Below are 23,605 nucleotides of genomic sequence, written 5' to 3' on the forward strand. Positions count from 1 at the left end.
TTCTGTGGTCTTCAGGTGGACCAGGTTAAAGCTGAAGGCTGAATGACACTTTGGTGGTACAACTGGGAACAGCTTCTGCAATAAAGAAAAATACATACTTAGCTACTCATTCACTCTTTTTAATTAATTCATTTTATGTGTGTGCTTTGCCAGTGTGTGTGTGTGTGTGTGTGTGTGTGTGTGTGTGTGTGTGTATGTATGTATGTGCACCATGTACATTCCCTGGAGGTAAGAATGAGGTGTCTGAGTCCCTGGGACTGGACCTACTGTCAATTGTGAGCTGCTAGGAAATGAACCAGGGACCTCTGGAAGAGCAGCCAGTGCTCTTAACCTCTGAGCCATCTCTCCAGCCACTTATTAATTCATTCTTATTAATTATGAAATGTAGTGGCTGCCATTGACGCTTCATATTTTAAGCATAGGGAGAATGTCTGAGACATCACCAGTGGGTAGCCAAGTATAGAAGTGTTTAGATCTAAGCTGTTAACACTTACCCTCTTTCTTTTACAATCTTTCCAATCATCTCACATAGCTATGCTCTTGGTTCTGGAAACTGTTATGAGCATATAATGATAAAAGCTGATCACATCGGTGGTAGAGGACACGGGAAGGTGGGGGAAGATGTGGTTTACGAGAGATCAGGGCTATTTCTAACCAAGCATGTCCTTGCCAAACACACTCAGCCTCGCTCCTCCCAGTACTTAGTGTCTACTTTCTCCCTCTCCAGTCAGGCTGATGGCCTATGCCGACCATAAGAAATGGTCCGTTTGTGGACTGCAGGTGTTGCTCAGTAGTAGAGAACAAGACCCTGAGTTTGAACTCAAGGAAAAAAAACCCTTGCCAGCCTTTCCTGAGTTATCTGATCACCTACACTCCTCAGGATACAAGGTGCTGTGGAAAACAAGCCTGAGCGGGCCGTTCCCTGGTTGGCCAACTGTGCTCTCCTTTTTTTGTGACATTTATACAGGAGTCTGGCTTGGATGAATTGACGTTTTCAGATCTGTAAGTCAATTTTGAAATGCAATCTTATTTTCCTATTAACTTAGAATACTCTTTTGTCAACATAATTAACTTGAAGGTCATTTACAGGGAGGCAAGGTGGCTCCGTGGATAAAGGCACTCAGCCATGCAAATGAGGTGATCTGAGATTGACTCCTCCTACAACACGTGGAGGCAGAAGAATGAACTCCACAAGGTTTTCCCCTGACCTCCACATGCACACGTGCACACCTGTGCACACCTAAGCACACGAGCCCCACCCTCCCACATCAGGCACACACACACACACAAATAATAGTTTTCTTTTAATTTAAAGGTTACATAGTTAGTAATACAACCTCCACAACTTGTGTGTTTCTCAGGATCTATGTTCTGTCATACAGTTGATATATGTACCAAGCATGAAGTATGCTAGGAAAATCTCACATTCCATACAGGATACCTGTGTAAAATCAGGCCAGACAAAATCCCAGCATAGACACACCCCTAGCTAAGGGGGTAACTGGGGACTACTGGGAAAGGGAGAGTCAGTTTTTTTTAAGGGTACAGCCCCTGCTGGGTTGCCATGCTAGTGGAAGGTCACACATCCCAGAGTATATGGACAACACCCACTGTACCTGATGGGCTTTTAAAACAAGAGAGAAAAACAAAGCCAGGTAAGAAAGGTGGGTGGGCCCAGGAGGAGTGAAGGGAGGGGTAAGTATGATCAAATTACATTGTATGAACTCTCAAAAAACTAATAAAAATGAGAGAAAAAAAAAGCCTGTCGTTCTAAGAAAATGCATCATTGGTTCACAAATGGTCACAAATTTTTTTTTTTTTTTTTTTTTTGTTAATTTGCCTTACATTGATGTACGCATTTCATGAGCAGGTGGAGGTTGTATAATACATTTTAGATGGTTTTAAATACTCCCACCTCACCTCTTTCTTTAAGATCTTCAATATATGCTTTCATGAACTCTTTATCAAAATGCTGGCGGTCCTGTTCACTTTCTATTGTTTCATCGTTGTCTTCACATTGGGTCTTATCAATAGGGTTGTCCACAAGGCTTATAAATCTGTTGGGGAAAGAATGTAAAGTAGCACATGTTTACTGTGAACCCTCAACTGCGAAATTCCTCTTCAGTGGGCTGGAGAGATGTCTCAGCAGTCAAAAGCACTGGCTGCTCTTCCACAGGACCAGGGTTATGATGGGAGATGTCATTCTGTAAATATGTTTCTCTTATTGGTTAGTGAATAAAGCACTGTTGGCCAATAGGAAAGCAAGATAGGTGGGACTAGGAGACAAGGAGGTTTCGGGGAGAGGGAGGAGAGCTTCAACATGTAGGACTAACAGGGTAGAACTCCGGATCCTCTCTCCAGTAAGATAAGACCACATGGAAATACTTTGATTGATAGAAATGGGTTACTCTTTAAGACAGAGCTAGCCACTAAAAAATGCTAGTAACAGACCAACAGCTTTATATCTAATATAAAGTCTCTGTGTGCTATTTGCGGATGGTGCAGCTGTTGGACCAGGCTGGTGGAAAACCAAATCGTAACAAGGTTAAATTTCCAGCATCCACATGCTGGCTCACAACCATCTATAACTACAATTCCAGGGGATTCAATGCCTTCTTCTGACCAATGAGAATGCCAGGTATACATGCATGCAGGCAAGCAAGCAAACACATTCACACACATAAAATATAAAGATAGAAGAGGCAGAGGCAGGTGGATCCCTGTGAGTTTGAAGCCAACCTGGTCTACATGATGAGTTCTAGGACAGGTAGGCTGGGTATGGAGAGAGGCCCTTTCTAAACAAACAAACAAAGGAATATATATGCATAGATAATCACTCTGATTTCTTTTTATCAACTTTTAAAGAATGTGAGGATTTTTTTTCTGAAGCAGGGGTTCCTTTAATTGGCCTATCTGGTCATTCTTTTTTCATTCTTCCACTGAGCCCCATGCAGCCACCAGTCATTATTTTTCTATAATCAATACCCAGAGACTGGGGGTGTGTCTCAGTTGGCAGTGTGCCTCCTAGGCATGCACAACGTCCTGGTTTTGATCCTAGACCACATAAAGTGTGCACGCCTACCATCCCAATTCCTGGGAGGCGGAAGCAGGAGCATGCGATTTTCAAGGTCAGCCTTGGCTACATAGTGGCTGAGTCACGTGAGACCCTGTCTAATAGAAATTAAAAGATATGAATCAGCCAATCAGAATCCCATTTTCCCTTTATCTTGCTCACATCACAACATCTAAGAATTTGGCGTTTGATCTCTTCATAATGATAAATGAAGACATATGCAAAGGTTTCTGGGGGCACAGTCTCTTGCCATGTCATCTTTCCATCCATTTGGGAGTAAGCAAGACTTCACCCTAGATTGAAGTCTGTATCACCTCTGCATGGATGGCTGCTTTTGTCTTGGGGTTCACCGAGGGACATAGGAACGATGAGGCAAACAGAGAGGGTTCCTTAAACAGTTTGTGTTCTACCCAGGGCAGCAGGGATGTGACAGCTGAGAAACAGGTGAGAGACCTAGCCTTTGTCCCCACCTCATGCTGTCCATTGGCAAGTGATTTTTGTAGTTCCGGAAATGCAATGATGTGTACTACTCAGAGCGCGTGAAAAACAAACAAACAAACAAAACAAAGCCCTTCAAATTACTGTAGAAAGCGGAGTAGGGTTAGATTCTCAGGCATATGAGGATCACCCAATCAGGCTGCTAAGACAGCAGTCTGGAGCCAGAGGCTGCTGGCTGGCTTTAGCCTGTGTCCCAGGATGCCCTTCCCCTTACCACGGACTCACTTCAAAGGTGTGGAGGCATCGCAGAGGGCAGTGGGGAGCTCCACGAGGTGATCCCCACTGACAACCAGCAAGGTGAGCTTTTTCAGGTTGAGCATGGCTTGAGGAAGGTAGGTCAGCTTGTTTTTATACAAGAGGAAGCTCTGCAGCTCTTCCAGCCTATGGAGAAGCCAGGGTTCAGGACAGGCGCCACAAGGAACTACAGGGAACTATAGGAAACTACAGGGAACTGCGGTGCTCCCACGCAGAAAGCCGGCTTCACTCACCACCACCAAAACATGTGTGCACCCACGAGCTTACTCTTCACATTTATATAAAGGTATGCTCTTTTAAATTTATCCTACTGACTTAATCACCCACTGAACACGGATTTAGCAACAATACAGAACATAGAACCCTGGGCTTCAGAAATCAACAGATGCCTCTCAGTGTCTCCTGCATTTCCCAGGGTTACTGTAAGAACACACAGATTTGAGCAATGCATTTCTTTTCATACAACTTATTCTCTCACATTTATTTATTGGTTGGTTGGTTGGTTGGTTGGTTGGTTGGTTGGTTGGTTTTTTGAGACGATTTCTCTGTGTAACTTTGGAGTCTGTCCTGGAACGCCTTCTGGCCTCGAACTCACAGAAATCCTCCTGCCTCTGCCACCACTGCCCCGCTCTCACTATTTCTAACTTAAAGTAGGGGGAAAGCCACAGAACAAAAAGAAAATGCAAAAAAAAAAAAAAAAACATATTTTATGTTTGTTTTATTTTGCTTGCTAGTTTACTGTAGTCTGAAGGCCGTCCCTCCAGATTTTTTTCATTCATTTATAAATAGCTCAAATTTCCTGTCATTTCTAACACAAACAAGTCTCATTTGACCTCATTAGCACAGGAAAGCATTCATTCATCACAGGGACCAAGGGCAGAGAAATATCTGGTCTACGAATCATAGCAGTTTATTTATGCTTCCACGTAAATAAGAATGTAGACTCTGCCAGGCAGTGGCGGCACACATCTTTAATCCCAGAACTCGGGAGGCAGAGGCAAGTGGAGCTCTGTGAGTTTGAGGCCAGCCTGATCTACAGAGCAAGTTCTAGGACAGCCAGAGCTACACAAACCCTGTCTTGGGGGCAACAAGTGTAGACTCCAAGAGGACACAGGGTGTATTTCATCCATTAAGCCCCACCCACTCTCCAGGCCCAACATAAGAAGCCTAATAATATCAGTGGCATGAAAGACTGAAGCCTGATCAAGAGACTCACATCTGTAATCTTTGCACTCAGGAAGCTGAGTGAGGAGCACTGTGGGTTCCCAGCCCACAGGGCAAGCCCCTATCTCAAAAATAAAAACAAATAATAAAAATAAAACAAACAAACAAAAAAACTCTTCTAAGCTGTTTGTGTACAGATCTAGTGCTAGGGAGTTGGAGGCAGGGAGATCATGAGTTTGAGGCTAACCTAGGCTACTTTGTCTCAAAGGAAGAGAGAGAAGGGGGTGCAGTGAGATAGCTCAGCAGGTAAACGCACCTGGCACCAAGTCTGACAGCCTGAGTTTGCTCACCTGGACCTTCTTCATGTGGAAGGAGAGAAACAATTCCTTCAAGTGATCCTCTGGCTTCTATTACCAGGTACACACTCAATTTTTAAAATGCTTTTAAAAAAAAAATTCAGGTGTGGTTTCGTATACTTTTAATCCCTGAACTTAGGAGGCAAAGGCAAGCAGATCTCTGTGAGTTCAAGGTCAACCTGGTCTATATAGTGAGTTCCAGGACAGCCAGGGCTACAAAGGGTGAATCTGTCATTACATGAATAAATAGATAAATAAATAAGTAACTGAAGCAAGTAAAATTTACCAAGGCAATGAAGATGTGTTCAAATGCATATGTACATAAATGTGTGATGCACATTGGAAACTGTCTTATTCTATCATTTCCTAGAGCCAAACTCTGGAAAGTTAGTTGATGTCAAAGAATATTTGCATGCTAGCATATCTAAAGTGTTAACACTCTGAATACGTTAGTAATTAGTTCATATACCTCACCTTAGGATGCAGGTAGCTACCTGTCTATATCTTGTGGGAGGTCACTCAGATTATTGCTGCTGATATCCAACCACTGCAGGCGACACATCCGCAGGACACAGACTGGGACACTGGAGAACTTGTTTGCTGAGATATCTACAAATGTCACTTGCTTCAAATTACTCAACTAGAAAGGGATAACAGAATATTCTAATCACCCTCTGTGATAGTTAATTCTGATTGGTTATCCTGGCAGGACTGAGAATCGCCATGGAAACAAGTCTCTGGGCAAATCTGAGAGGGATTATGTAGATTCAGTTAATTTGGAAGACCCCATTGAGTTGTGGGCAGCACCATTCCCTAGGCTGCATTTTTAAAAAAAGGAGAAGCAAACTGAGCTCCAGTGTTCATCACTCTCAGGTTCTCGACTGTGCACTGTGAATGGCTACCTCAGGCGCCTGCTGCCATGGCCTCCCTGCCGTGATTTGGACAGTACCCTGGAAGTGTGAGCCACAATGAACCCTTCCTTCCATGAGTGGCTTTTGTCAGATGTTATATAATGGTATCAAAACAGGTAACTAATACACCTTGTGAAATGGGAATTAAGCTCAACTTATAATGTTTAGAATAATATTTCTTCCTCAAAAGCATCCATGAATACATGCACTTAAAAAACAAAAACCAAACCAAAACAAAACCAAAAAGAAGACCCAGGGGCTGGAGAGATGGCTCAGTGGTTAAAAGCTTTGACTGCTCTTCCAAAAGACCTGGGTTCAATTCCCAGCAACCACATAGTAGCCAACAACTATCTATTACTTCAAGATCTGAAACCCTCCTACAGGCCTTCATGCAGGCAAAACACCAGTGCACATAAAATAAAAATAAAAAGATTAAAAAGAAAAAAAACAGCCCCACTATGTGTTTTGGAGTATCGACTGTGTGTTATTCACTGTACTTCCTACTGGGATTGCTGAAATAAGCACAACACTATGGTTGCCCTCGAGGGGCTGATATCTTCATAAATAAACAAGCAACTCGGTGTAGTAAGAACCTACAAGTCTCAGCTTGCAGGAAATGAAGGGTGATTTTACCCAGCAGTATGAGGGAGTAATGGTCAGGGGTCCAAAAAGATTTCTTGAGGAACAGAAAATTGGAGTTGGGTCTCCCAGGTGGGGAAAAGCACATGCAAAGTCACAGAAGGTAGAGAGTTCAAGTCTTTTGTTGTTGTTTTGTTCTGCTTTGTTTGTTTGTTTGAGACAGGGTCTCCTATAAAGCCCTGGCTGTCCTGGAACTCATTATGTAGATCAGGCTAGCCTCAAACTCACTGAGATCAGCCTGCCTCTTCTAAGATTAAAGGTGTGTGCTACTAGGCCCAGCTAGAAAGTTCAAATTATATAATAGTGTACGGGGTGGCAAGGACTGCATTAACAAGTTTTGACAAGCCTTGAAGAAACCAGCATTTGGATGGGTCAGGTGCCATGGTAAAGATTTTTCATCTGATCTGGCCTCAGGGGTGGGCTCTCCTGCTGTGGTTTATATCCACAGTTCTTGTTTACAGCATGCCAAGTCAAATACATGGGGAGATGCATTACTTCAGTGCAAATCTATGAATCTTAAATAAAGTTGGACAAACGTTTCATATCTAGAATTGGTTATGAAAGTTTGGTAGCTACTATGAAATATAAAAGAAGTTAATTTTTTTACTGACTTATTTTGAGCATCCATGAGCACATTGTTAGGGCCACCAGGAAGACTCAGTGGGTAAGAGCGCTTGCAGCCAAGCCTGGTGGTCTGAGTTCAATTCCCAGGACCTACACTGTGGAAAGAAAACTGGCTCCCAAGAGTTGTCCTCTGACTTCTACATGCACCTACACACAGGTACACGCATACACAAAACAAACAATATCATAAAGATCTTTAAGGCACAGTTTTAAACACTAGAAACACAGGACTGTTTGACCAATTAGGGGCAGTAGTGACCAGCAGAAGAAAAAACACTGGGCTTTATACCCCTATTTAGCTTGATATGAATCCCATCTTCATGTTGTCAAATACAATCTACCAAAGGGACACACTCTGATTATGTTCTTGTCTGGAATTCCAAAAAATAACCTAAAAATCCAATCTCAGAGGCTAAAGCTAGAGGATTGGTTGTCTGAGGCCAGGCTGGGATACACAAGAGACCTTATCTCTTAGAGAAAAACAGAGAGAGAGAGAGAGAGAGAGAGAGAGAGAGAGAGATCCATTGAAAGAATTAAACATTAGATTCAAAATAGCAGAAGAAAGAATCAGAGTTGAAAGGCAGGTCAAAGAAACTATCCAGTCCAAAGAGGTTTTAAAAAGATGAAATCTGAATGGATGATGGCTCAGTGGTTTAGAGCATGTGTTATTCTCACAGGCCTACCAATTATCCTAGAAGGGAGGCTCTTATTCCTTACGCACTGCTGGGCACACTGCTGGGTGGGAGGCAGTGGACAATAGCACCCATCTCCCCCTGAATGTGCTTGGGGTTCAATTGACAATACCCACATGTGTAGCTCAAAACTACCTGTAGCTCCAGTTCCAGGGGATCCAATGCCTTCTTTCAGCCTGAGGGCACCAGGCATGCATGTGGTACACGTATACACATACAGACAAAAACATGTATATATAAACAAATACATGAAATTCGGGCCTCAGCACCTAAGAGCGCTTGCTGTTTTGCAGAAGACCTGGGGTCTGTTCCCATCAACCACAACAGTGGCTCACAATCACTCCAGTTCCAAGGGGCTCTGATGCCCTCTTCTGGCTTCTGAGAGCAGTGCACACATATGCAAGCAAAACATTCATAGATCTAAAATAAAAATAAATTCTTTTAAAAAAAAAGATGAAATGCATAATATTTTCTGGATATTTCAATCATCTTGTACTTGTTATCATAAGGTCTATGAAAATGTTAATCCACTAGACAAAGATAGAAATTATATAGCTCATACATTTTTATTTGTTTTGTTTTGAGACAGTCTCATGTGGCCCAGGTGAGCCACAAACTTGTGTGTAGCCTAGGATACCCTTGAAATTCCTCAGCCTCCTGCCATCACCTCCAGGTGCTAAGGTTATGGGCTTGTGCCAACAAACTCAGTTACCTAGGGCTTTGAGGATCCTCTACAAACTAGGCAACAGCCCTAGTCCTAGCGATACCACTACAAGAAGATGAAGCAAATTATCTGAGTTTCATTTTATGCCTATTTAATGGATGATGTCTGTTATCTAGAGTGCAGTTCCCGGCTTGCTTGTTCACCGAAAGAAGCTGGAAATAGAGGGGTCAATCTTTTTTCATTGATCCTAACTGGCTGACATGGTCCTGCAGGTAGGACCTCAGAGATACATGAACTTTAAAAATAATCATTAGATTCATTTGTATTCATGGGAAAAGTGGTTTTAAATGATCGTCTGATAAGTCGGGCCGGAGACAAGTGACCGGACACCCTATTGGAGATAGCTGATGTTTGCAAAGTTCTCCCAAAGCGCGGCCTACCAATTATCCTAGAAGGGAGGCTCTTATTCCTTGCGCACTGCTGGGCACACTGCTGGGTGGGAGGCAGTGGACAATAGCACCCATCTCCCCCTGAATGTGCTTGCAATGGTGCACAGTCAGGACCCACCCTCCCCTGCTCAGATCTGCACATGCGCTGATCCCCCTTCCCCCACACCAGTCCAGGAAGTTCAGAGTGTTCAGTTAGGTCATCTTTCTCTGCCTTGGCCCCACATCCTGTTCTCAGTCCTAACCCTTCAGAGAATACTTTGTATCTGACCCTGCTCATCACCGCTTCACACCCCAATCCAAGAAGGTGCTGTCAGTCATTTGCACTTGGGCAAATCCTTTCTTTTAATTCTCCAAACTCCGACAAGGTAGAGTTCACAAGCCACAAACATATCCACCATGGATACACAGTGTAGCATAACTCAATTTCAGGGTATTTCCATCACCTGTGCTCAGATTTCTCCCTCCCACTGGCTGTTATCCTGTGGCCTCTTATATGAGGAAATCGTGAATCTACACATTTCTTCCTGGAAATTTCGGGTAACACTCTTTTAAATCTGGTTTCTTTTATCTGGGCTGTTTTTCAAATTCTTCATTTATGTCATAATATATATATATGGAGTTAGGAAAGGGTTTTAATTTTCCCAAAACCTTCTATTGAACTGATTGTCCTTTTTCTATTGAGTTTTATAAAAGTAAAAGAAATAGATTAGCTGAGTGTGGCGGCACATGCCTTTAATCCCAGCACTCAGGAGGCAGAGGCAAGCAGATCTCTGTGATTTCAAGGCCAGCCTGGTGTACAGAATGAGTTCAAGAGCAGCCAAAGTTACATAGAGAAACCCTGTCTCAAAACAGGAAAAAATAAAAGTAAAAGGAAGATCATAATAAAGAATTTTCTTGATGAGTTTGTTGAAAAATCAATTGATTTCATGGTGTTGCACACCTTTAATCCCAGCACTCAGGAGGCAGAGACCAGCAGACCTATGCGAGAACAACCTAACAATTGAAAAAGAAGGAAGAAAAAACAGCATAGAGCTTTTAGCAAATGTTTCTTGCAGTATAGAACACTCCATGTCATAAGTTAAACAAAAGGAAGTCACAGGGCAGAGGTGTTTGTGCCTTACTTCAAAGGGGAGCTCCATCAGGTCCAGATTCCCAGAGCAGTCAAATCTCTCTAGATTCCCACAGTCTCCCAGCTCCGGGGGAATACTCCTCAGATGGTTGAAGCTCACATTGAGTTCTTTCAGGTTCTTCAAGTGACCTGGCAACACAGAAAGTTAACCCCCATTGAGTAGGCCCTTCAAAGTCTTTTAAGAACAGGGACAAGCTGGGCATGGTGACCTAGGCCTTTAATCTCAGTGCTCAGAAGACAGAGAAAGGCAGATTTCTGTGAGTTCCAGGGCAGTCAGGTCTAAACAGTGAGTTCCAGGCCAGCATGGTCTACACAGTGAGTTCCAGGGCAGTCAAGTAGGTCTACACAGTGAGTTCTACACCAGCAAGATCTACACTGTGAGTTCCAGGACAGCCATGGTTACACTGTGAGTTCTAAGCCAGCCAGGTCTACACAGTGAGTCCCAGGCCAGCAAGGTCTACACAGTGAGTTCCAGGACAGCCAGGTCTACACAATGAGACTCTTTCTCAAAAACAAAACAAACAAATAGAACAGAAACAAAATCTCAGGGGTGAAACTTTCACCTAATGACAGGATGGCCATGAGTGACTGCAATCTAGCACTTGCAACACACACGCAGAAAGGTCACAGAGTTCTACAAAAAGGACCTTATTTCAAAAAGCAGTTCAAAGGGAGAAGGGGGGGAGTACAGACATAAAACATAATTTTGTGTTTGCATAATGAGCATTGTCTATTAAACGTCTGTTCATCTTATGCCCACATCTCACTGCTGCTGCTGCTGTTTCGTGGGTTTTGCTGGTTGGTTTCACTTCTCGAGTTGTTTAATCTTGATGACTCTATATAGTTAAATGTGCACATTAACCACTTTTCTGTTGCTCTAATAAAGTATGACCAAAAGCAACTTAAAGAAGATAGTTTGGGGCTGCAGAAACTCTGCTTAATGATTCAGAGCACTGGCTGCTCTTCCAGAGGACCTGGGTTCAACTCCCAGCATGCACAGGGCAACTGTAGCTCCATTTCTAGGGGATCTGACACCTTCTTCTGGGTTATTTGGGCATTGCAAGCACATGACGCACAGGCACACAAACAGGCAAGACACCAATATACATAAATGAAATGTTTAAAAATTGAAAGAGGAAAAATAAATATCATGGTTTATGGTCGCTAAGGGAGAGTCTGTGATGGCAGAAAAGGCATGTCAAGGAAGCAAAAGCAGGAAGCTGACTGGCCGCATGTCCACTCACTGCAAGAAGCAGAGAAAGCAGAACAAAGCTCTAAACCCTCTCATCCTCAGTGACAATACTTCCCCGAGCGAGGCTCCACCCACTAAAGGTTCCACAGTTCCCAAATAGCACCATGACCAGGAGACCAAGTGTTCACATACAAGTGGCTGTAAGAAACGTTTCTGACTCAACCACCACAGGGTCTGTGCAGGGGATTTGTTTTCTTGATCCAGGCAACCACAGTGTGCAAACCCCAGGATGAGTTGAATCATAGGCCTTGACTGTGAGATCACAGCAGCTCCTAGGATAGCAGAAGCTGCTGATGCTTGCTGGTGGGCTCTAAGGGGCATGAACTAGATATAGAAATATGCACTATGGAAATGACTTTCTCAAGTGAGGTATGAACACATCCAGGAGAATGGGAGATTATTAGAATGATCGAAAAATACTGTATTCTAGCTTTTTCAATACTTATTTTATTTGCATTTGTATGTATGTGTACCACATGCATGCAGGAGACCTCTGTAGTCAGAAGACATGAGATCCCCTGGAACTGGAGTTACAGGTATTTGTAAGCTACAATGTGGATGCTGGGAATCAAACCTGGATCCTCAGCAAGGGCAGCAAGCATTCTTAGCTGCTGAGTCATCTCTCCAGCCCCTTAGTTCTGACTCTTGCTTGAAAATACATATAACCAGCTCCAAACTAAAAACTAGTGGCTCACACCTTTGGTCCCAGCGTTCGGGAGGCAGAGGCAGGCAGGTCTCTGTGAGTTCGAGGCCAGCCTGATCTACAAAGCTACACAGAGAAACCCTGTCTCAAAAAGCCTAAAGTAAAAACTAAAGTAAATAAGTCCATAGTAATACTCCAAAACCATATCATACACATCCTAGAGTGATAGGAGATGTCATTCTGTAAATAGGTTTCTCATACTGGTTAATGAATAAAGCACTGCTGGCCAATAGGAAAGCAAGATAGGTGGAACTAGGAGACAAGGAGGAAAGAGGAAGTAGTAGGGAGGAGTCAAGATGGAGAGTCTGGAGAGAGCAGGACACCAGCCAGCTCTCCGGTAAGATGAGACCACGTGGAAATACTTAGATTAACAGAAATGGGTTAATAATTAAGGCAGAGCTAGCCGATAAGAAACTAGTACCTGGCCAACAGTATTATATCAAATGCAGAGTCTCGGTGTGTTAATTAGGGCTGGTGCAGCGGCGGGACAAGACCAGCGGCGGGCGGAAAAACCTTACTCCTTACACTAGGGAACTGAATACTTTATCATTCTTAAGCTAATTTTAAATTAGTAAACCAAAATTGATGGTTTACTTTTGCAAAATATTTTAGTCACTCAATCTTCATATCTCCTGTCATGTTATAAGTGAGACAGTAAATAAAATTAGCCAGCTTGAAAACAACTAAGTGAATTAAGTGTGCTATGATCTCTCTGCTACAGATAAAGAAATAGAAAAATAGATTGTAGGGGCTGGAAAGATGGCTTAAGAGCACTGGCTCCTCTTCCAGAGGTCCTGAGTTCAATTCCCAGCAACCACATGGTGGCTCACAGCCATCTGTAGTGAGATCTGGGGCCCTCTTCCCTCTTCTGACATGCAGGCATACGTGAAGGTAGAACACTGTATACATAATAAGTTGTCCTTGATTGCTACTCTCCTCCTCCCTTCACTCCTTTGTCAGAGCCCTTCGATGCTGGCTACACATGCAGTCTTGTAGGGAGGGTTTTTGTTGGTGGTGGGGTTTTTTTGTTTTTGTTTTTTTGTTTTTTGTTTTGTTCTTTTTGTTTTTCAAAACAGGGTTTCTCTGTGTAGCCCTGGCTATCATGGAACTAGAACTCACTCTGTAGACCAGACTGGCCTCGAACTCACAGAGATCCATCTCCCTCTGCCTCCCAAACACTAGGGTTAAAGTCGTGGGCCACTGGTGCCTCACTTGGAAAATTCTGAAAGTGTTGCCCACTCATATGATTTCAGGTTTCTAAGCAACTGTGAGATTTCTGTCAATGCTAAGACATGCAGGCAGATCATGGTAGTCCATGTCCCACAGGGGACACCAAACCAGCGGCTCTGGGAACAGAGAAACAGCTGAGGGACATCGGGGGGGGATGGGGGGGCAGTGGGAGGAAGACATGAGGTGTTTGCCCCTGCCCTGTATCTGCCTACTCATCACAGACAAGGACCAAAAATTCCTTGAGTAACCTACCAATTTCAGCTGGAAGACACGTGATTTGGTTTTTTGGCAAATGCAGAATTCTCATGGCTTGAAACAACTCAATGTAAGTAGGAATGATCTGAATCAGGGTGCTGTGAACATGCCACTCTTTGAGGTGTGTCTGCTCCTTCAGCCAATCAGGCAGCTCCTGAAACCGAAGGGACAGCGATGGTCAGTCAGAGGCACTTTCTCAGTGTTCGAGGAGCCTCACCAGAGCAAGGATTTACTCAAAACATAAACGGTATGTGAGAGCATCGGGGCCATTCCTGCAGAAGCCAGTGGCGATTGTCATTAATTTCACAATAGCAGATCAGCCTCATTTCAGATTTGTGATAATAAAATAAAGTGCTAGCCAGGCATTATGATGAAGGCCTGGAAGTCCAACTGTTTGGGGGGGGGGGGGGTGAGGCAGAAGTATCACAAGTTCAAGGTCAGCCTGGACAACATATCAAGAACCTTTCTCCAAATATAACAACTATACTAACTATTTAATGTATGCAGTTATCAAAATAAGAAGAAGAGAGTGATTGAGCAGGACACACAACATACCTCTGGCATCTGAGCGCATACAAGCATAGGCGTGCACACACAATACACACACACATATACATATACCATACATACATACAAACATACACACATAAAGCCTAGCTAACATAGATGACCAGTTTCATAATATTTATCAACAGCATACATGTAACATCATCTAAACATAAAATCTGTCCTATATATTCCATTCTGGCAAGTACAAACTTGGACATCGTGACAGACATTGACATCTACAAAGTTCACTCTGGAGAACTGCACAAATTGAGTTTAAAAACCTGCAAAAAACATTCCCATATTTTAAGTAAGCTTATGATTATGTATTGTTGGTCTGCATCTATAGCTATTCCAGGTGCACGTGGCCCTCGGGGTACAAGCTGGGCCCACCTGATTGTTTTAGACATTTATGCTCATTTTCTCTTCCTCTGTGGTTGCTTTTAGAAATATTTGCTAGTGTTTTCCATACCAACCCCTTGAGTGTTTTAGGTTTATGAGTCTCTAACAGAGGAAAGAGCTTCAGAAGAAAGGCGATGTGCAGCTCCCACCCTCTCTCTCCCAGCTGCACTGTGTCCCTGGCTTTGGCTTCTGAAGGATTTACGATGAGGACGGTGGCAGTCACAGCCTCCCTAGCTCAAGTGCACTGGGCTAAGATCAGAATGGCGTGGGAAGGTGCTTAAGACTTCCAGGTGGCAATTTGTCCCACGGAAGAACTCCAAACCACCAAGCCAGTGCTAAACAGATAGTTTAGCACTAAAGGGAGAGGTAGGGGTGCCTGGCATTATAAAGGAGAATGCAGTGTCCACTGCATCAGCAGTGTGTGGTGCGATGACGGGAGAGTGGTAGCTCTGTGCTTGTAACCGGCCTCATGATCACTGCCGCTGCGCGTGGCTGAGCTTTCAACCTGCAGATGTCCTCACACTAGGGTACTACTTCATACAAGACTGAGACAGGTGAGTTGCGCATTATCACCAACGTCTATTTGAAAGAAAGCTAGAGGCTGGGAAGATGGCTTAGTTGGGGAAATGCTTGCCTCACAAGCCTGGGGACCTGAGTTTGCTCCCCAGAACCCACTTTAATGTCAGGTGTGGTGGCTCACATCTTCAGTACCAGCTTTGGAAAGGTAGAGATGGTGGATAAATCCCGGAGACTTCACTGGTTTGCCAGCCTGGCCCGCTGGGCAAGTTCTAACTAAAAGTGAGAAATCCTATCTCAAAAAACAAGGTGGAGAACAACTGAGGAATACACCCAAGGTTGACCTTTGTCTCACACACACACACACACACACACACACACACACACACACACACTCACTCACGCACTCATGCACGCACCCACGCATGCACTCTCACACATAATTTTTAAGATGCATACAAATGAAGTAAGTACTGCTTTGGGCCACAGGGCTTCTAAAAGATGACCTCTGAGCCTGGGTGTTCAGTGCACACCTGAAATCCCTGCACTTGGGAAACAGAGGCAGGAGGATCCAGAAGGTCAGATTGAAGCCATCCACATCGATATGGCCAGTTCAAGACTAGCCTGGGCTACGCTGGACCCTGTCTCAGCAACAGAAGGACGATAGGAGGACCCGTCTCAGAGGGCTCTTTCACACCCACTGGAAAGGCCCCTAACGACCACAGCATCCATTTGGCCAAAGCTAAGGCTCAGCCTAGCTATAACAACCCCTGACTACCACTTATTACAGACAAAAACATACTTGACTTACCTTCCACTGTGCCCCTGAAAGTTCAAACACAAAGGGATTGCTCCGTTTGTCTCTGTCCTTGACCCGTGAACTCTGCCTGGCCACTGAGGTCCTCTCTATCTTGTCCAGGACCCTTGTGTTGGTATCTACAAAGCCATTCTTGCAGTACTGTGCCTGGGGCACACCCTTCCTCCTGCACTCAGCCACAAAGTCCCACTCCTCCTTTATCCTAAGACGGGAAGAAGAAGACCAGTTATTTCCTAGGGAAAAGAAGCAGGCTCAGTCCTCCACTAGGTCCTGTCCTGACCCTCCTTTCCTACCGCCAGGGGTGCTGGGAAATCTGAGACCCTTCTGTGAATCACTAATTACCACAACTAAAAAAGGTGAACTGAGTTAGGTGGAATCTTTGGCTAAACTCCCTACCAAAATGACCTACATATTTGCTTAAGTGTGGTTTCTCTTAGAACAGTATCATGATGGCCCATGTCCCTTGGACTCCACATCCCCACATTTCTGTAGATGGCTCCCTGGGTCTAAATGCAAGTGTCACCTTCTCTTCCATTGTGTTGTTAAGGCAGAGTCTCCTATAGTCCAGTCTGGCCTTGAACTCACTATGCAGCTTTGTCTGTCCTGTCTTGATCTGTAAACATCACCTTCTGCTGCAAAGTTTGCTGGCAAGAAGCCACATTAGGTATTGTGGCGGCTCCGTGCTTGGCATTAGACTGAAGGATCCGGAGCACTTTAAATAACTAACCCAGCTCTAAAGGTTGCAATCACAGGAAGAAACACTCTGGAGAAAGGTAGCCAGCATGGCTCCGGGTGCTGGCACAGGCCAGCAGTTCCAGCAGCTGACAGGTAGAAGCAGGGAGACCAGGAATTCAAGGCCAGCCTCTGAAACACAGTTGGGCCAGAGGACATCCTAAAGGTATCATTTCTCTCCTCCATCATGCACATTCCAGGAACCAAACTCAGATCCACAGATACAGCTGTAAGGACCTTTTCCTTCTGAGACATCCCCCTGCCTCAGCTTTTCTTGCTTCTGAAACCAAATCAGAAGGCAGATCCAGGCAACATAGTATGAAGATAGCACTTAAACCTATATCTCCCTCTATCACAATTCATAAACCGATATAAATACAGCCTATATCCCAGCACCAGGAGGAACCAGCAGGACAATTAGAAGTTCAAGTTCAGCCAGGTGGCGGTGGCACACACCTTTAGCACCAGCACTTGGGAGGCAGAGGCAGGTGGATCCCTGTGAGTTTGAGGCCAGCCTGGTCTACAAAGCAAGTTCCAGGACAGCCAGAGCTGTTACATAGAAAACTCCCGTCTCGCCAGGAGTTGGTGGCATATGCCTTTAGTCCCAGGACTCAGGAGGCAGAGACAGGTGGAGCTCTGTGAGTTCAAGGCCAGCCTGATCTACTAGAGTTAGTTCCAGAACAGCTAGGTCTACACAGAGAAACCCTGTCTCAAAAAACAAACAAACAAAACAAAACAAAGAAAGAAAGACTCTGTCTCAAAAGCAAAACAAAACAAAAAACAGAAGAAGTTCAAGCTCATTCTTGTTATGCAAGGAGTTCAAGACCACCCTGGGTTACTCAGACCCTGTTTTGGTTTGAAAACAAGTGGAGCTGATAAGATGATTCAGCAGTGAAGACACTGGCTGCCAAGCCTAATGACATGCATTTGATTCCCCCGGAACCCAGGGGAAGAACGACTCTTGCACAATGTCTTCTGACCTCCACCTCCACCAGTGTCAATGGTAGGAATGCAAATGAGCGCATATACTAAATTACTAAAAATAAATTAATTATAGAGGGCTGGAGAGATGGCTCAGTGGTTAAGAGCACTGGTTGCTCTTCCAAAGGACCTGGGTTCAATTCCCAGCACCCCCATGGCAGCTCACAGCTGTCTGTAACTCAAGATCTGACACCCTCATGACACACAGATATACATACATGCAGGCAAAACACCAATGCACATAAAATAAAAAATAATTAAAAAATAGATTATAGATTAATTGATTGATTGATTCACATTTTACACCTTTTGCTGCTAACTTAAAGCTAACAAACAGCTGGGCAGTGGTGGTGCACACCTTTAGTCCCAGCACTCAGGAGGCAGAGGCAGGCGGATCTCTGTGAATCCGGGGCCAGCCAGGTCTACAAAGGGAGTTCCAGGTCAGCCAAAGCTACACAGAGAAACCCTGTCTTGAAGAACAAAAACAAAACAAACAAAGCTAATACAAATACTCCATCATTTGCCAATTGGTTGTAGGGTCAAGAACTGCCTTTGAGATGAGTTAGCCAATCAGAACCCCATCTTGACTTTAACCACAATGTACCACTCAAGAATTCTGGTTTTGGTTTCTTCACAGAGAATAAAAATTAAAGTCTTCTAGGTACACAGCCTCCTTAGCTGGTCATCCTTCTGTTATGTTGGATGGTGCTCATATGATTGTATGCTCACAGTTATCAGAGTATTTTGAAGCACTACTTCAACTTGGTGTATTTTGTTGTTTTTTTTTAGAGTTTATTCTTATTTGTGTGTATGTGTACCTGCACATGCATGTGTATGAGCCCTGTTTGTGTATGAGTATCCATGGATGAAGGCTTTGGATTCCCTTCTCTTCTAGGAGAGCAGCAAATACTTTTAATTACTGAGCCATCTCTCCAGCTCTGCAACTTAGTGGTGTGTGTGTGTGTGTGTGCGCGCGCGCCTGCTGTATGTACACCAGATGTATGGAGTGCCCACGGAGGCCAGAGGACATCATCATATACCCTTGAGCAGGAACCATAGATGGTTGTGAGTCGAACCCTGATCTTCAACAAGAACAGCAAATGTTCTTAACTGCTGAGCCATCTCTCCAGACCCTCAACTTAGATTTTGTCCAGAACTCTCTTACATTTCTGAGAGTCAGACTGTATAGTTTCAGTTCAAGTAGAGGAACAAAATGGATCTTGCCTAGAATTCGGCTCAGCCGATAAAAGCTGGAATGCGTGAGAGCAAGCATGTCGGAGTGAGTTCGGTGAGGGGCTGCAAGTGGCCCTGCAGGGTGGCGCATACAGGGACTTTTTTTGCCATCTCCGCCCTCCTTGTGTCTCGCATAGTGTCTGGACATTATGTAATCCCTCACAAGTTCTGGTGTCACTGTTAAAGGAATGGAGCGCAACTGCACAAGAAATGTGACAGTTGTGATGTCTACGGAGGAAAGCGGCCCTGACAGCGGGAAATCCCAGCGAAGGGCTCCCTCCTCGTCCTCCCTGGCAGCCAGTGGTGGCCAGCACCCTGCCTGAATCCCCACGCCCACCAAACCGGAATCACAGGCAGAAAATGTACTTCTCCAGCGCGCTCTTCTCCAGCCTTTCCTCCTCTTTCTTCTGCCATGCTTTGTGCTTCTTGACACGAGTTTCCCACAAGGCTCTGACAACAGAAATGTCAAACACGACCACTTTGTGTCCCATTCGGGGAGCAGCATAAAGTTACCTATAAAAAAATAGACATGTTAGTTTCATATGCACATAGACTGGGTTTGTGAAACACACGCACGTTAAGTCAGGCCGGGTAGTGAAGACCTTTAATCCCAGCACTCAGGAGGCAGAGGCAAGTGGCACTCTCAGTTCTAGGCCAGCCTGATCTATAGAGTGAGTTCCAGAACAGGCTCCAAAGCTACACAGAGAAACCCTGTCTCGGGGGAAAAGAGAGAGAGAGGGGGGGGGGGGAGGGAGGGAGGGAGGGAGGGAGGGAGGGAGGGAGGGAGGAAGGAAGAAAGAAAGAAAGAAAGAAAGAAAAGAAAATAGAAAAATGTATATGGGGTTGGAGAGATGGCTCAGTGGTTAAGAGTACTAGCTGTTCTTCCAGAGGACCAGGGTTCAATTCCCAGCACCCACATGACAGCTCACAGCTTCTTGTTATTTCAGTTTCAGGGGATCTGATATCTTCACATCAGTGCACCTAAAATAAAGTTAAAGAAATTTGTTTGTACACGTGTGTAGGTATATGTTAGTACCCTAGGAGGCCAGAAGCTTTGGATTGCCCTGGAGCCAGAGTTACAGGTGGTTGTGAGTCACCTGATATGGGAACCGGGAACTGAACTTAGATCCACTGTAGAAGTGCAGTTCCTCTATGGAAATAACTGAATTGTTGCTTAGCTGGGGTAAGGGCGAGCGTTTCAATCACCCCTGTTTCTTGTTGTGTGGCAGGTGCAGGGAGATGCTACAAAGATGAGGAAAAATGATCTACATTTCAAGAAATAGAAACTTAGTTCTGGGAGCAAAAAGCCATTAAAAACTTGAACAACGTAAAACCCTCATTATATTCCCTCACCCCTAAGGGTCCGTGCACAACACCAACTCTTCAAAACTTGTCCTCTAACCTTCAAACTCATGGTGTGGCACACGTGTGACCCTCACACACAGCAAAAACAATAATAAACAGCATCTTCAACTAAAATAAAAACTTTTTAAAAAGTTGGCCAAAATGCCCAAATAAAGCTGACAGCATCTACAGAGTGAATAGCTGGGACGAGCTCATTGGGGCGGGGCTTACTGGGGCGGGGCTTACGGGGCAGAGGAGCAGAATGCCTGAGGAATGACACAGAGCTACACCAACAGCTCAGATTTTTAGCCTTCATTATTTTTATGTGTATGAGTGTTTTGCCTGCATCTACGTCTGTGCGCCATGTACATGTAGTGCCATGGAAGACAGAAAATAACAAGAAGAATGAGATCCCTGCCACACCTTCATGTCCGTCCCCAGGCTATCAGGGAGAATTCCAGAACACCTGCATGCTGGGATAGATTTCGGACCAGCACTTGAATCAGGGAATCTAAGTCTGAGGCTGAACGGAGTGCCACGGAACCACGAGAGGGGGGAAGGCCCATCCGGGGTGTGGACAACTTGCAAGCTGGGGTGGGAGGGTTTTGGGAGTGACAGGGAACACAACTATCAATGCAGGTTTAGGTGACAAACTTTCAATGTCCACCCCCCTCCGCAACCCAGTTATATCAGAATTGCTTTACAATAGCATTGGCTCCCAGGAGCCAGAGGGCATGACTGAAAAAATGTGTCCCCTGGCACCAGAGCTCTGGTCTCCACTCAGAAGTCATATGCCAGGGGAGAGGAAGGGAACATTCAGATCACCTAGTCCTCTCCCTTGTCAACTGATAAACTGGGCTGTCAAGGGCTGGAGATGTGGAATGGGTACCAAGCTTACAGCTCAGAGCATCATGGGAAATATCTGGAGGAGCTTGGAGGAGACCCAACAAAGTCTCTCACCCTGACATTCCCTTTGTGGGTACAGAGAGAGGCAAAAGCGAAGGAAGGAGAGGAAAAGCAGGTCCTGGGGATGGCAAGGTACCTGGCTCCCTGTGGCCATCTGGCTGCAGTGAAGATATCCTAAAGAGAGACTTGTGCCTCTTACCTTTGACTACCATCTACTGAGACAGTTGGCTCTCTTCCTAAAATTGGGATTTCCCCCCAATAATCTCATGCTGGGAGTAAGAGAAGGCTGAGACCTGGTCTTGCCTTTTTTTTGTGTCTCACAAGGGAGGAACCTGGAACTCAGATTTCACACAGTTCTGACAACTGGTCTGATCATGTTGCAGTAGAGATTGGAGCCTACATGATGGGCAGGATCACATGACCAGGACAGTTTAGCTGTATAACACCTCTTAGCTTCTGTTTACACTCCAACCTCATGTCAGGGCTGTGAACATGGACCCAGGAGGGGAGTTCTTCAGAGCCTTTTTGTTCTCTTCCCACACTGAAAACATCCGCTTCTGGGCTCTGTACCGATGTCTGTTTAACTGGCCCATCAAGGACGACAGCTGAGCTGGCTTGTTTGGCAATTGGGGCCCAGGTTCTGCCCCTAACAATTCTTATAACATCCCATCTGCTTTTCCTGCCCTAACTCCCAAGGAGCCAAGCTCCCAGCCTTCCAAGGGCTCCTACTAGGCGTATCCTATGGGAAGATGCCCTGTCATCAATCCAGCTCTCCACTAAGAGAATGGCTAATAGGAACTGCTTAGGACGCTAAGGGCTGTACTCCACAGCTGGAAGGCAGAATGAGTTTTCTAATAGAACAGTCGGGGACGTGGCTACAGTTTAAAGTAAGGTCAGAATAGCAACTACTGTGTCTCAGTTGAGTTCTAAAATGAATTACATTTTATGATGCATGGTCTGAGTTTCCCTTGGGACATTTGATTATTGTTAGGGTAATTTGCTAAACTAGAAGCTCAAGTCAGGAGACAGAGGGCATAGAAAGGATTAAGAGGACAGGGGCTGAGTCAGATGGCCCCGGCTGGAATCCTGCCTCCTGGCTTATTGGTCACATATCCCTGAGGACAGGCTGATGAATTTTCACGTGGACAACATGCAACCTCAGCACCCGACTCCCAAGCTTGGTGAGAGAGCACCCTGTGATCATTGGATCACGTGCAGCTTAGGATGGGACCTGTCACCCTGTAAGAATTGGGGGTGAGGGTGGGGGGAAAGAAGGTGCCAATCAACTAAAGAAAAGAAATGGAGACAGACCATTGGGCATCAATTAAATGTAAGTTGTTAACAAGAGGTGAAAGCCGAGGTGGGGCTCAGTTAGAGTTCTTGGCCTGCAGGAAACCTAGGTTCCTACCCCACCCAGGGCTACATGAGACCCTATTCAAAAACAAGCAGCCACACTGACACACAGAGGTCTGTGGGCATTAAGGGTCTTTTCCCAACTCGACTGGGTTAGCCAGTTCTATGGGACCAGTGACTGGAGCTCGCCCCAGGCCTGACGATGGTCCAGCCTAGAACCGCCTCAGCTGGGAGGTTTACAGAGCTGAACAGTTCTCTTTCGGATTGCCAATCACTTTGCCTCCCTTGCCCCAAACCCTGCCCCACCCGCACCAAGGGGCGCGCTTTAGGAAAGGAAAGACCACTCCCCCACCCTCCCTCCTTGTTAGATGTCAAGCATATTTTCCAAGGACCAGGAGAGGGCACAAACAGAAATGATTTATCACCCCCTGAACAGCACTTTGGAACTCAGTCTTGGGCACCTAGGTGGTGCCCTCGAAGTCACCAGGAGGATTCCTGAGGACCTTGTCCCGACAGCAGCCCACCTGAAGGCACCCGTGCACCCCGCGTGCTTTCTGACGCCCCACTCAATTGTAGTTCTTGAGATAAGTAGGGTCCTCTCCGTGCGCTTGGATGGTGGCTGGTTGGAGCTCACCGCGCACCAGGTGAAGCTGTAAACAGCCAAAGCCACACCGCAGGCGCAGTGGTGGGTGTACCCTCCCCCGCCCCCTCCCAAGCAGCCGCGATGCCCACTCAGCTTCTGCGCAGTCGCAGGGCAGGCGCTCCCACCTGTTAGTTCACACCCTTCTGCCGCTGGGACCGAGACCACCCGCCACTCACCTTCCCTGTGAGGGTGGGTGCTGACAGTCCCCGGCCGCCGCGGCTGCCACGCTGTAACCCAC

General features: G+C 45.4%; 1 protein-coding gene across 1 annotated transcript; it reads right to left on the minus strand.

The window, feature by feature from the left end:
- Lrrc2 (leucine rich repeat containing 2) lies at positions 1-23,605 on the minus strand. Its single transcript, XM_051203269.1, has 9 exons — positions 23,544-23,605; positions 19,488-19,634; positions 16,170-16,377; positions 13,892-14,048; positions 10,447-10,583; positions 5,841-5,986; positions 3,797-3,952; positions 1,921-2,057; positions 1-75 (listed from the first exon to the last, which is right to left on the minus strand). Exons 2-9 carry the CDS (start codon positions 19,610-19,612, stop codon positions 26-28), a joined length of 1,116 nt encoding a protein of 371 aa, XP_051059226.1. The 5' UTR covers positions 19,613-19,634; positions 23,544-23,605; the 3' UTR covers positions 1-25.

Source organism: Phodopus roborovskii, unplaced genomic scaffold, assembly GCF_943737965.1.
Source record: "Phodopus roborovskii unplaced genomic scaffold, PHOROB, whole genome shotgun sequence".
NCBI lineage: Eukaryota > Metazoa > Chordata > Mammalia > Rodentia > Cricetidae > Phodopus > Phodopus roborovskii.

Coding starts and splice junctions, on each gene's coding strand:
- Lrrc2 (XM_051203269.1), bottom strand. CDS start 19,612: ATGGGACACAAAGTGGTCGTGTTTGACATTTCTGTTGTCAGAGCCTTG. Junction 10,584..13,891: donor GTGTCTTCCAGCTGAAATTG/GTAGGTTACTCA, acceptor CTGTGTTGCCAG/GTCACTTGAAGAACCTGAAA. Junction 76..1,920: donor TGAAGATCTTAAAGAAAGAG/GTGAGGTGGGAG, acceptor TCTTTATTGCAG/AAGCTGTTCCCAGTTGTACC.